Genomic DNA, 15,000 nt, shown 5'->3' on the forward strand with positions numbered 1-15,000 from the left:
TTGAGGCTCCTGTTCCCCTTCATCTATTCCCCTTCGTACAGGTGAGACTCCTGTTCCCCTTCATCTATTCCCCTTCATACAGTTGAGACTCCTGTTCCCCTTCATCTATTCCCCTTCGTACAGGTGAGACCCCTGTTCCCCTTCATCAGTTCCCCTTCATACAGTTGAGACTCCTGTTCCCCTTCATCAGTTCCCCTTCATACAGGTGAGACTCCTGTTCCCCTTCATCTGTTTCCCTTCATACAGTTGAGACTCCTGTTCCCCTTCATACAGGTGAGACTCCTGTTCCCCTTCATCTATTCCCCTTCATACAGTTGAGACCCCTGTTCCCCTTCATCAGTTCCCCTTCATACAGTTGAGGCTCCTGTTCCCCTTCATCTATTCCCCTTCATACAGTTGAGACCCCTGTTCCCCTTCATCTATTCCCCTTCATACAGTTGAGACTCCTGTTCCCCTTCATCTATTCCCCTTCGTACAGGTGAGACCCCTGTTCCCTTTCATACAGGTGAGACTCCTGTTCCCCTTCATCTATTCCCCTTCATACAGGTGAGACTCCTGTTCCCCTTCATCTATTCCCCTTCATACAGGTGAGACTCCTGTTCCCCTTCATACAGGTGAGACCCCTGTTCCCCTTCATCTATTCCCCTTCATACAGGTGAGACTCCTGTTCCCCTTCGTACAGGTGAGACCCCTGTTCCCCTTCATACAGGTGAGACTCCTGTTCCCCTTCATCTATTCCCCTTCATACAGTTGAGACTCCTGTTCCCCTTCATCTATTCCCCTTCGTACAGGTGAGACTCCTGTTCCCCTTAATCTGTTCCCCTTCATACAGGTGAGACTCCTGTTCCCCTTCATCTGTTCCCCTTCATACAGGCGAGACCCCTGTTCCCCTTCATCTATTCCCCTTCATACAGGTGAGACTCCTGTTCCCCTTCATCTGTTCCCCTTCATACAGGTGAGACTCCTGTTCCCCTTCATCTGTTCCCCTTCATACAGGTGAGACCCCTGTTCCCCTTCATCTATTCCCCTTCATACAGGTGAGACTCCTGTTCCCCTTCGTACAGGTGAGACCCCTGTTCCCCTTCATACAGGTGAGACTCCTGTTCCCCTTCATCTATTCCCCTTCGTACAGGTGAGACTCCTGTTCCCCTTCATCTATTCCCCTTCGTACAGGTGAGACTCCTGTTCCCCTTCATCTGTTCCCCTTCATACAGGTGAGACTCCTGTTCCCCTTCATACAGGTGAGACTCCTGTTCCCCTTCATACAGTTGAGACTCCTGTTCCCCTTCATCTGTTCCCCTTCATCTGTTCCCCTTCATACAGTTGAGACTCCTGTTCCCCTTCATCTGTTCCCCTTCGTACAGTTGAGACTCCTGTTCCCCTTCATCTGTTCCCCTTCATACAGTTGAGACTCCTGTTCCCCTTCATACAGGTGAGACTCCTGTTCCCCTTCATACAGGTGAGACTCCTGTTCCCCTTCATACAGTTGAGACTCCTGTTCCCCTTCATCTGTTCCCCTTCATCTGTTCCCCTTCATACAGTTGAGACTCCTGTTCCCCTTCATCTGTTCCCTTCATACAGTTGAGACTCCTGTTCCCCTTCATACAGTTGAGACACCTGTTCCCCTTCATCTATTCCCCTTCATACAGGTGAGACTCCTGTTCCCTTTCATACAGGTGAGACTCCTGTTCCCCTTCATACAGTTGAGACTCCTGTTCCCCTTCATCTGTTCCCCTTCATACAGGTGAGACTCCTGTTCCCATTCATACAGGTGAGACCCCTGTTCCCCTTCATCTATTCCCCTCATACAGGTGAGACTCCTGTTCCCCTTCATACAGTTGAGACTCCTGTTCCCCTTCATACAGGTGAGACTCCTGTTCCCATTCATACAGGTGAGACCCCTATTCCCCTTCATCTGTTCCCTTTCATACAGGTGAGACTCCTGTTCCCCTTCATACAGTTGAGACTCCTGTTCCCCTTCATCTGTTCCCCTTCATACAGGTGAGACTCCTGTTCCCATTCATACAGGTGAGACCCCTGTTCCCCTTCATCTGTTCCCCTTCATACAGGTGAGACTCCTGTTCCCTTTCATACAGGTGAGACTCCTGTTCCCCTTCATACAGCTGAGACTCCTGTTCCCCTTCATACAGGTGAGACTCCTGTTCCTCTTCATCTGTTCCCCTTCATCTGTTCCCCTTCATCTGTTCCCCTTCATACAGGTGAGACTCCTGTTCCCCTTCATCTGTTCCCCTTCATACAGGTGAGACCCCTGTTCCCCTTCATCTGTTCCCCTTCATACAGGTGAGACTCCTGTTCCCATTCATACAGGTGAGACTCCCTTTCCCCTTCATACAGGTGAGACTCCTGTTCCCCTTCATCTATTCCCCTTCATACAGTTGAGACTCCTGTTCCCCTTCATACAGTTGAGACTCCTGTTCCCCTTCATCTCTTTCACCTTCATACAGTTGAGACTCCTGTTCCCCTTCATACAGGTGAGACTCCTGTTCCCCTTCATCTATTCCCCTTCATACAGTTGAGACTCCTGTTCCCCTTCATACAGGTGAGACTCCTGTTCCCCTTCATACAGCTGAGACTCCTGTTCCCCTTCATACAGGTGAGACTCCTGTTCCTCTTCATCTGTTCCCCTTCATCTGTTCCCCTTCATCTGTTCCCCTTCATACAGGTGAGACTCCTGTTCCCCTTCATCTGTTCCCCTTCATACAGGTGAGACCCCTGTTCCCCTTCATCTGTTCCCCTTCATACAGGTGAGACTCCTGTTCCCATTCATACAGGTGAGACTCCTGTTCCCCTTCATCTGTTCCCCTTCATACAGGTGAGACTCCCTTTCCCCTTCATACAGGTGAGACTCCTGTTCCCCTTCATCTATTCCCCTTCATACAGTTGAGACTCCTGTTCCCCTTCATACAGTTGAGACTCCTGTTCCCCTTCATCTCTTTCACCTTCATACAGTTGAGACTCCTGTTCCCCTTCATACAGGTGAGACTCCTGTTCCCCTTCATCTATTCCCCTTCATACAGTTGAGACTCCTGTTCCCCTTCATACAGGTGAGACTCCTGTTCCCCTTCATCTCTTTCACCTTCATACAGTTGAGACTCCTGTTCCCCTTCATACAGGTGAGACTCCTGTTCCCCTTCATCTATTCCCCTTCATACAGTTGAGACTCCTGTTCCCCTTCATACAGTTGAGACTCCTGTTCCCCTTCATCTCTTTCACCTTCATACAGTTGAGACTCCTGTTCCCCTTCATACAGTTGAGACTCCTGTTCCCCTTCATACAGGTGAGACTCCTGTTCCCCTTCATCTCTTTCACCTTCATACAGTTGAGACTCCTGTTCCCCTTCATACAGGTGAGACTCCTGTTCCCCTTCATCTATTCCCCTTCATACAGTTGAGACTCCTGTTCCCCTTCATACAGTTGAGACTCCTGTTCCCCTTCATCTCTTTCACCTTCATACAGTTGAGACTCCTGTTCCCCTTCATACAGGTGAGACTCCTGTTCCCCTTCATCTATTCCCCTTCATACAGTTGAGACTCCTGTTCCCCTTCATACAGGTGAGACTCCTGTTCCCCTTCATCTATTCCCCTTCATACAGTTGAGACTCCTGTTCCCCTTCATACAGTTGAGACTCCTGTTCCCCTTCATACAGTTGAGACTCCTGTTCCCCTTCATCTCTTTCACCTTCATACATTTGAGACTCCTGTTCCCCTTCATACAGGTGGGACTCCTGTTCCCCTTCATACAGTTGAGACTCCTGTTCCCCTTCATCTGTTCCCCTTCATACAGTTGAGACTCCTGTTCCCCTTCATCTGTTCCCCTTCATACAGTTGAGACTCCTGTTCCCCTTCATACAGGTGAGACTCCTGTTCCCCTTCATACAGGTGAGACTCCTGTTCCCCTTCATCTCTTTCACCTTCATACATTTGAGACTCCTGTTCCCCTTCATACAGGTGAGACTCCTGTTCCCCTTCATCTCTTTCACCTTCATACATTTGAGACTCCTGTTCCCCTTCATACAGGTGGGACTCCTGTTCCCCTTCATACAGTTGAGACTCCTGTTCCCCTTCATCTGTTCCCCTTCATACAGTTGAGACTCCTGTTCCCCTTCATCTGTTCCCCTTCATACAGGTGGGACTCCTGTTCCCCTTCATACAGTTGAGACTCCTGTTCCCCTTCATCTGTTCCCCTTCATACAGTTGAGACTCCTGTTCCCCTTCATACAGGTGAGACTCCTGTTCCCCTTCATTTCTTTCACCTTCATACAGTTGAGACTCCTGTTCCCCTTCATCTGTTCCCCTTCATACAGGTGAGACTCCTGTTCCCCTTCATACAGTTGAGACTCCTGTTCCCCTTCATACAGGTGAGACTGTATGAACACGTGTGTGTGTGCTCCTGTAGGAGGCGCTGCAGACGTTTGCGTTCCTGCTGTTCGTGGTGGTGTGTGCCGCTGGTGCCGTTTACCTGCTCATCGTTCTGCCGGAGACCAAAAACAAGACCTTCGTGGAGATCAGCCAGAGTTTCTTCAAGATCAACGGAGTCGCGGATCAGGTCAACGAGCGAGAGATGCAGGACGTGCTGGAACCCACAGACGTCAACGGACTCCAGTGTGGAGCAGACGTGGAGATGGAGAGCTGCTTCTGAAGCGTGTGTGTGTGTGTGTGTGTGTGTGTGTGTGTGTGTGTGTGTGTGTGTGTGTGTGTGTGTGTGTGTGTGTGTGTGTGTGTGTGTGTGTGTGTGTGTGTGTGTGTGTGTGTGTGTGTGTGTGTGTGTGTGTGTGTTAAAGCTCCCAGCGGCTCCAGCTCAGATAATGATGTTCAGCTGAATTCATCACAGAAACACCAGCCACGTAAAGAGAGACAGAAACTCAACAAAACACACTGTCTGATTCTGTCATGCATGAGATCAGACTTTTAAACATCAAACGGACAGAAAGATATTGACCCTTTTCAGCGAGATTATATTCACATGATTAATTTGATCTAAAACGTATGAGTAAAGAACTGATACAATGCATTTTCATCTTCTGAGAGGGAAGAACTCAGACGTGTGTGAAAATATTTCACACGCTGCAAAAAATTCTTAAATCAAGACACATTTACTGGAGAAGGAAAATGACTGGAGATATTAAGACTTGTTTAATCAAAAATGCATCAAGATAAAGTTCATGCTTAAAACAAAAATCTGCCAATGGGGTCAGAAGAATAAACTCGTTTTCCCTTTGAATTAAGTTGAATTAAGTTTATTGACTGACAGATATTTTTTTAAAGAAATGGATTTTGCTTCTCCGGTAAATGTATTTTGGTTTAAAACTGTTTAGATATTTGTGCTGGAAAACAAGATATAAATACTGAGTAGGAAATACATTTTCCTGCATATAAAAATCACGCACACACCGACCGCCGTTTCCCTGCAGTAATTGTGTTTCTAATGGGATTCTGAGCTGGTGTTCAGCTGGACTTCATGAGCGTGTCGTAATGTGTCCTGATGGATTCTGTCTGTCTGTCTGTCTGTCTGTCTGTCTGTCTGCCTGTCTGTCGGAGACACAGACGAGAGTTTGATCACTGTCGGCACTTTTCATAACACAGCGTGTTTCAGAGCAGCTTTTCAGAGTCACAGCAAGCCTTGAGATGAGACTCATCTGGGAACTCGTTCTCCTGCCACATTTACATTTTGTACTCTCAGGGTTGGCATATAATGCAACAAGGCAAGTTTATTTATATAGCACATTTCATACACTATGGCAATTCAAAGTGCTTTACAGAAAGGAATTAACATAATCACAAAATAAAAAAAGGAAAATTAAAAGTTATAAAAGAAATATATGATACAGTTATAAAATTAATTCAAACAGTAAATAGATAATACATAGATTAACTTCTCATCTGGAAAAACACCGGTGTATCATATTTTTACTAATAAACCGTTCAATCTCTGTGTACAAATAAAATAATGATACTGCCATCTTGTAGAAGTGTTTTGCCCCCTCCTGTAATTTGGCTCCAAATCTAAAAAATGAGTTGTCATCTTACAATTTAATTTAGTTTGCAACATCATCTACAAAATAGTGGACGACTCTAAATGTTTATCTGTGCCAATAAATATGTTTGCCTTTCATCACTGTTTATGTTTGTGTTTCTTCAAAAAATATAAGGCTGGGAAGTTTCAAGCCACCCGTGAACACTAGTCTAGAGAGAGTCAAAACAGATGATAAATGACACAGCCATCACATCTTTGTTAGCATATATAATACACTTTACAAACATTAAAGATAAAATGAATGACTATGACATGCTATGACACAAGTTCTACATGGGACAATATGCAGACTGAGCCGCCTTGTGCCTCCAGCTCAGTTTGAGGTGCGGTTTTTCAGCCCACTTTGAGGATGTGTTAAATCTGACATAAGCGCTTATTGCACCATCAGCCCAATTAGCACCTGTTATTCTCGGTGGTCTTTAAGGCTGTGTTAAATCTGTCAGAAGTGCTTCATACTAGAACTACTGCTCTACGGAAATCCAAAATCTGAGCAATTTTTACCTTTCCAAACTTTTTTTATGGACCCTTAAACTTAGCATCCAGCAAGACCTTAGCAGAGATGGGCCAGTCCCTCTGCTGCCGAGCCTTTATGTGCGCTTTAACACACACTCTGCTGTGGCTGAGAAGCCGTGCCATGATGCAATAGGAGACTTATTGTGTCCCATTTGCAAATTTGAAAGGAAAATAAAAAAAGATTGGTACAGTTCTACAGTCTGAAGTGCTCAAAATGTGATTTTGTGAAGCCCTTATATCCACTTTAATACCCCCTTAAAGGAGGCAGAGAACATTTGACTGCAAATGTTCTGATACACGGCTTATCATGTATTGTGTAATATGCTAAGTACAAGAGTCCATGAAGAGTGGTGAGTACACACTGCCCAAAAGGGGGATTTCATCAGAGTCCTAGTGCGCAGCACTCATGTCCACTCATGCAACCTTAAAACTCAACTGTTGTTTACCGTTTATTTATAATTACTTGCGAAATCTACTTGTCATTTCTGAGTGACACATTATTTCAAAGTACACCAAACTGTTTTCAGCAAAAGAAGTCTAGGAATTAACCCATTCAGATGTAAACGTGTGCATGCAGCTGTAAGTGATTTAATGCCTTCATGACACAGAAACCTGTTTATCCTGACTGGCAGACAGCACGAGCACTCACATAATGAGAGCCTGACAGAGAGTGTGTGTGAAGGCAGTGTGTGTGACATCGAGGCGCCGCTGCTGATTGGCCGAGCCGCTCACAGGTGATTGGTCGAGCTGGTCACAGGTGATTGGACGAGCCACTCACAGATGATTGGACGAGCCGCTCACAGGGGATTGGAGGAGCCGCTCACAGGTGATTGGAGGAGCCGGTCACAGATGATTGGACGAGCCGCTCGTCCAATCATCATTTTCGTACAGAAACATCTGTATGGTTATTCTATCATTTTCTTACTCAAACATCTGTATGGTGATTCTAACATTTTCTTACACGAACATCTGTATGGTGATTCTAACATTTTCTTACACGAACATCTGTATGGTGATCCTAACATTTTCTTACACGAACATCTGTATGGTGATTCTAACATTTTCTTACACGAACATCTGTATGGTGATTCTAACATTTTCTTACACGAACATCTGTATGGTGATTCTAACATTTTCTTACACGAACATCTGTATGGTGATTCTAACATTTTCTTACACGAACATCTGTATGGTGATTCTAACATTTTCTTACACGAACATCTGTATGGTGATTCTAAAATTTTCTTACACAAACATCTGTATGGTGATTCTAACATTTTCTTACACGAACATCTGTATGGTGATTCTATAATTGTCTTACATGAGCATCTGTATGGTGATCCTAACATTTTCTTACACGAACATCTGTATGGTGATTCTAACATTTTCTTACACGAACATCTGTATGGTGATTCTAACATTTTCTTACACGAACATCTGTATGGTGATTCTATAATTTTCTTACACGAACATCTGTATGGTGATTCTATAATTGTCTTACATGAGCATCTGTATGGTGATCCTAACATTTTCTTACACGAACATCTGTATGGTGATTCTAACATTTTCTTACACGAACATCTGTATGGTGATTCTAACATTTTCTTACACGAACATCTGTATGGTGATTCTATAATTGTCTTACATGAGCATCTGTATGGTGATTCTATCATTTTCTTACACAAACATCTGTATGGTGATTCTATAATTGTCTTACATGAGCATCTGTATGGTGATTCTATCATTTTCGTACACAAACATCTGTATGGTGATTCTATCATTTTCTTACACAAACATCTGTATGGTGATTCTAACATTTTCTTACACAAACATCTGTATGGTGATTCTAACATTTTCTTACACAAACATCTGTATGGTGATTATATAAATTACTTAAACAAACATCTGTATGGTGATTATATCATTTTAGTACACAAACATCTGTATGGTGATTCTAACATTTTCGTACACAAACATCTGTATGGTGATTCTAGCATTTTCGTACACAAACATCTGTATGGTGATTCTATAATTTTTGTACACAAACATCTGTATGGTGATTCTATCATTTTCGTACACAAACATCTGTATGGTGATTCTATCATTTTCGTACACAAACATCTGTATGGTGATTCTATCATTTTCGTACACAAACATCTGTATGGTGATTCTATCATTTTCGTACACAAACATCTGTATGGTGATTATCATTTTCGTACACAAACATCTGTATGGTGATTCTAACATTTTCTTACACAAACATCTGTATGGTATTTATAATTTTCGTACACAAACATCTGTATGGTGATTCTAACATTTTCTTACACGAACATCTGTATGGTGATTTTATCATTTTCTTACACAAACATCTGTATGGTGATTCTATCATTTTTTTACACAAACATCTGTATGGTGATTCTATCATTTTCGTACACAAACATCTGTATGGTATTTATAATTTTCGTACATAAACATCTGTATGGTGATTCTATCATTTTCGTACACAAACATCTGTATGGTGATTCTATAATTTTCGTACACAAACATCTGTATGGTATTTATAATTTTCGTACACAAAAATCTGTATGGTATTTATAATTTTCGTACATAAACATCTGTATGGTGATTCTAACATTTTCTTACACAAACATCTGTATGGTATTTATAATTTCTGTGCACAAACATCTGTATGGTGATTCTATCATTTTCGTACACAAACATCTGTATGGTGATTCTATCATTTTCGTACACAAACATCTGTATGGCGATTCTATCATTTTCGTACACAAACATCTGTATGGTGATTCTATAATTTTCTTACACACACATCTGTATGGCGATTCTAGCATTTTCGTACACAAACATCTGTATGGTGATTCTAACATTTTCGTACACAAACATCTGTATGGTGATTCTAACATTTTCGTACACAAACATCTGTATGGTGATTCTATCATTTTCTTACACAAACATCTGTATGGTGATTATATCATTTTCGTACACAAACATCTGTATGGTGATTTAACATTTTCGTACATAAACATCTGTATGGTGATTTAACATTTTCGTACACAAACATCTGTATGGTGATTCTATCTTTTTCTTACACAAACATCTGTATGGTGATTCTAGCATTTTCGTACACAAACATCTGTATGGTGATTATATCATTTTCGTACACAAACATCTGTATGGTGATTCTAACATTTTCGTACACAAACATCTGTATGGTGATTATATCATTTTCGTACACAAACATCTGTATGGTGATTCTATCATTTTCGTACACAAACATCTGTATGGTGATTTAACATTTTCGTACACAAACATCTGTATGGTGATTCTATCATTTTCGTACACAAACATCTGTATGGTGATTCTAGCATTTTCTACACAAACATCTGTATGGTGATTCTATCATTTTCGTACACAAACATCTGTATGGTGATTCTAACATTTTCGTACACAAACATCTGTATGGTGATTCTAACATTTTCGTACACAAACATCTGTATGGTGATTCTATCATTTTCTTACACAAACATCTGTATGGTGATTCTAACATTTTCGTACACAAACATCTGTATGGTGATTCTAACATTTTCGTACACAAACATCTGAATGGTGATTCTAACATTTTCGTACACAAACATCTGTATGGTGATTCTAACATTTTCGTACACAAACATCTGTATGGTGATTCTATCATTTTCGTACACAAACATCTGTATGGTGATTCTAACATTTTCGTACACAAACATCTGTATGGTGATTCTATCATTTTCTTACACAAACATCTGTATGGTGATTCTATCATTTTCTTACACAAACATCTGTATGGTGATTCTATCATTTTCGTACACAAACATCTGTATGGTGATTCTATCATTTTCGTACACAAACATCTGTATGGTGATTCTATCATTTTCGTACACAAACATCTGTATGGTGATTCTAACATTTTCGTACACAAACATCTGTATGGTGATTCTATCATTTTCGTACACAAACATCTGTATGGTGATTCTATCATTTTCGTACACAAACATCTGTATGGTGATTCCATCATTTTCTTACACAAACATCTGTATGGTGATTATATCATTTTCTTACACAAACATCTGTATGGTGATTATATCATTTTCTTACAGTGTACACAAACATCTGTATGGTATTTATAATTTTTGTACACAAACATCTGTATGGTGATTCTATCATTTTCGTACACAAACATCTGTATGGTATTCATAATTTTTGTATACAAACATCTGTTTGGTGATTCTATCATTTTCTTACAGTGTACACAAACATCTGTATGGTATTCATAATTTTTGTACACAAACATCTGTATGGTGATTATATCATTTTCTTACAGTGTACAGGTCACACTGGACTGGTTTTCTGTGCAGGAATGCGCTGCTTTTTTCATGAATGATTTCTCAGGGATTAGACTCCATTAGGAGGTCGCAGTAATCCGGTGATTACAGTGTTCTGTCCTCAGCATCCGCTCGATTACACAATCTAATGAAACATTTACACGCCTCCATATCATCTCTACAGACGGACAACAGTCTCACTAATGAAGAAATCTCTGAGACCCGTGAGCGGTGTCCAGATTCAGCGCTGCTCTTCCTCAGGCTTCTGCTGGAGTGTGTGTTCGTCAGCAGCGGTTTGAAGAAAACAATTGATCATAAAACAAACACTTGTATTACAACAGAAGTCTCATTTTTCTAACTGTGTGTGTGTGTGTGTGTGTGTGTGTGTGTGTGTGTGTGTGTGTGTGTGTGTGTGTGTGTGTGTGTGTGTGTGTGTGTGTGTGTGTGTGTGTGTGTGTGTGTGTGTGTGTGTGTGTGTGTGTGTGTGTGTGTGTGTGTGTGTGGTAAGAAAAGCCCATGACATCACGAGTTGTCAGGAAGCAGATGGATCTCATTCAGGGTCTGGTTACAGTGCACACACACACACACACACACACACACACACACAGCTCTGATTCAATCATCTACTCTGCCGTTTCCTTATCAGACAAGTCTGAATCACTGTAAAATGCCCTTAACATACCGAACTACAGTAAACCTGTAACTGCAGTAAAGAGATGTGTTTAGTGTATGGAGTTGATCCAGCACCAGTGTAGAGCTGCAGTGCATCACAGTAAATGCAGCATCAGGAATATGTCATATATGAGGCACAAACAGCCGTTAACAGGCACACAATTATTTAACAGCACCGCTTCTGAATATTATTACTGTGAAAGATGCGTGTCAGTGTGCACACAGTAGAGTTCAGTGTTATACCTGCTGCTGCTGCTGGTAAAGTGTGTACGGAGATGAATAAACCAGACGACACCTGAGGTCCAGAGGGGATAAAGGTCTGGTGGAGAAACTGTTTCTCTCAAAATGACCCGCAACAGGGAATGTTCTCAGAACAGTCTGGCCAGGTTTTCTAAAAGTCATGAAAAAACATTCTTCCACTAACAAATTCATTTACGACGCAGAATTCTCTTCCTACTCGCAATTCTGAGTTTCCAACTTGGAATTCCGACTCACAATTCCGAGTTTCCGACTTGGAATTCCGAGTCAGAAGAATTGTGAGAAATAAAACATTTTAGGTCGAGTAACTTTTCTAACTCGGAATTGCAAGTCGGAATATCAAGTTGGAAACTCGGAATGGCAAGTCGGAATATCAAGTTGGAAACTTGGAATTGCGAGTCGGAATATCAAGTTGGAAACTTGGAATGGCAAGTCGGAATATCAAGTTGGAAACTTGGAATTGCGAGTCGGAATATCAAGTTGGAAACTCGGAATGGCAAGTCGGAATATCAAGTTGGAAACTTGGAATTGCGAGTCGGAATATCAAGTTGGAAACTCGGAATGGCGAGTCGGAATATCAAGTTGGAAACTCGGAATGGCGAGTCGGAATATCAAGTTGGAAACTCGGAATTGCGAGTCGGAATATCAAGTTGGAAACTCGGAATGGCGAGTCGGAATATCAAGTTGGAAACTCGGAATGGCGAGTCGGAATATCAAGTTGGAAACTCGGAATTGCGAGTCGGAATATCAAGTTGGAAACTCGGAATGGCGAGTCGGAATATCAAGTTGGAAACTCGGAATTGCGAGTCGGAATATCAAGTTGGAAACTCGGAATGGCGAGTCGGAATATCAAGTTGGAAACTCGGAATTGCGAGTCGGAATATCAAGTTGGAAACTCGGAATTGCGAGTCGGAATATCAAGTTGGAAACTCGGAATGGCGAGTCGGAATATCAAGTTGGAAACTCGGAATGGCGAGTCGGAATATCAAGTTGGAAACTCAGAATTGCAAGTCGGAATTTCAAGTTGTCAGAAGAGTTGTGAGAAATAAAGTCATGGAACTTTTTTTCTGAAACATTTTAGCTCGACTACATTTTTTAACTCGGAAATGCAAGTTGACCTAAAACATTTCAGAAAAGTTCCATGATTTTATTTCTTGTAAATGTGAGAAATAAAGTTGGTAACTCGGAATTGCTATTCAGAATTCTAGGTCTGAAATTCTGAGTTGCGAGAAATAAAGTCATGGAACTTTTCTGAAATGTTTTAGCTTAACTATCTTTTGAAATGTTTCGACTCGTTTCAGAACTCAGACTTTATATCTCGGAATTGTATGGAAAAAAGTTGGAGTCGGAATTCCAAGTTGGAAACTCTAAATTAAGATTCAGAATCCCATGTTGGAAACTCGGAAATGCGAGTCAGAAGAGTTGTGAGAAATAAAGTCACGGAACTTTTTTTCTGAAACATTTTAGATTGACTATCTTTGTAAACTCGGAATTAGATGAAATGAAGTTGGTAACTCCGAATCGCGCGTCGGAATCCCAAGTTGGAAACTCGGAATTAAGAGTCAGAAGAGCTGTGAGAAATAAAGTCATGGAACTTTTTCACTGAAACATTTTAAGTCGACTATCTTTTGAACTCGGAATTGCAAGTTTCCGCAGATATAGAGTCTGAGTTCTGAAAATAGTAACATTTAAAAAGTTTCAGCAAAAAGTTCCATGGCATTTTCTTTAGCAACTCAGTTTCCGACTTGGAATTCTGACTTGCAATTACTATTTAAAGTCTGAATTCGAAGCTATAAATTGCATGAAATAAAGTCAAATGGAATTGCGAATAATAAAGTGAGAATTGCGAGATACAAAGTTATAAACTAAGAATTGAGAAATAAAGTCAGAATTGTGAGTCAGAATTGCAATTTTTGAATAAGCCTCCACACAGATCAGCAGATTTTCCAGAGGCTTCTCACACGTCTCGCTGATTCAATCATCCGTGTTCACTGATATGGAATTTTCCATTTGTAAACCTCAGGTCACTGTAAAAACACTCTGTAACATAAACCCAGATGTACAGAGTCACATGATCCGCATCACAGAACTGCTGACCTGAGACCAGATTAGCGGCATCGGTTTATCTGCAGTTTATATGAGTGCTTCATAATCCAGACACAACACACACTCCTGGACCAGAGATCGAGGCCGGGATTATCTCAACGTCTCTGAAGATCATATTCTGCTGAATCACACACACACACACACACACACACACACACACACACACACACACACACTCACAGCAAGATCTGAGACAGACTGAACTACAGCGTCTGCTGAATTATTGATCAGTTATAATAACATCGAAGAAATGGATCCTTTCAGCTCCTCTGTAACACACACACACACACACACACACACACTCTCTCACACACCTCAACTACTGAAACACCTGCAACAACTACAAGAAATTACATTTAATGCTCATTTTATTAAAATCCATCTGTGCACATGACAGTTAGTGTACATTCATGTGTGTGTGAAATAACATTTACTCACACACACACTCTCTCACACACACACACACACTCTGTTGATGGTTTCCGCTGGACACAGCTCATTACAGTCGATCTACAGGCTTCTCTGTTGTAAACAGTAAACGTTACAGTAATAATGAAACACTATAAACATCACGATATTAAATATGTCCTGTAACGATTCTTCAAACATTCACGATCAACTCGACATGAGAAGCTCACGTCTTCTTCCTCACGTCTTCTTCCTCACGTCTTCTGTCTCGTTCTCCAGAACTCATCTAAACACTCTTACATCACGACACATTTACTGGAGACGCAGAATAACTGGAGATATTAAATCATGATTAATTTAAAGTATATATATATATATATATTAAGTGTTTGTGCTTAAAAAGTTAAAAGGGAAACCAGATTATTTTCTGACTCCACTGGCAGAGATTTGTTCTTGTTTTAAACACAAACTCACTTTATTTTGATCAAAAACATTTCAGAATTCAAGACTCAATATCTCCAGTTATTCTGCGTCTCCAGTAGATGTGTCGTGATGTGAGAGTGTTTAGATGTCAGTGCTGGAGAACGAGACTCTGAGGAAGAAGATCATTATT

At 41.3% G+C, this 15,000-nt stretch overlaps 1 protein-coding gene across 3 annotated transcripts in view; it reads left to right on the top strand.

Annotated features, from left to right (window-relative positions):
* slc2a9l2 (solute carrier family 2 member 9, like 2) overlaps positions 1-15,000 on the top strand; it is a 53,417-nt gene that overhangs the window by 29,399 nt on the left and 9,018 nt on the right. For all 3 annotated transcript variants that reach the window (XM_079630237.1, XM_079630238.1, XM_079630236.1), the window contains exon 13: positions 4,417-4,706. In XM_079630237.1, the coding sequence (XP_079486363.1) occupies positions 4,417-4,659 (243 nt within the window). In that variant the 3' untranslated portion in view covers positions 4,660-4,706. The remainder of the gene's footprint in view (positions 1-4,416; positions 4,707-15,000) is intronic.

Source organism: Phoxinus phoxinus, assembly GCF_949152265.1.
Source record: "Phoxinus phoxinus genome assembly, chromosome: 12".
Taxonomy (NCBI): Eukaryota; Metazoa; Chordata; class Actinopteri; order Cypriniformes; family Leuciscidae; genus Phoxinus; species Phoxinus phoxinus.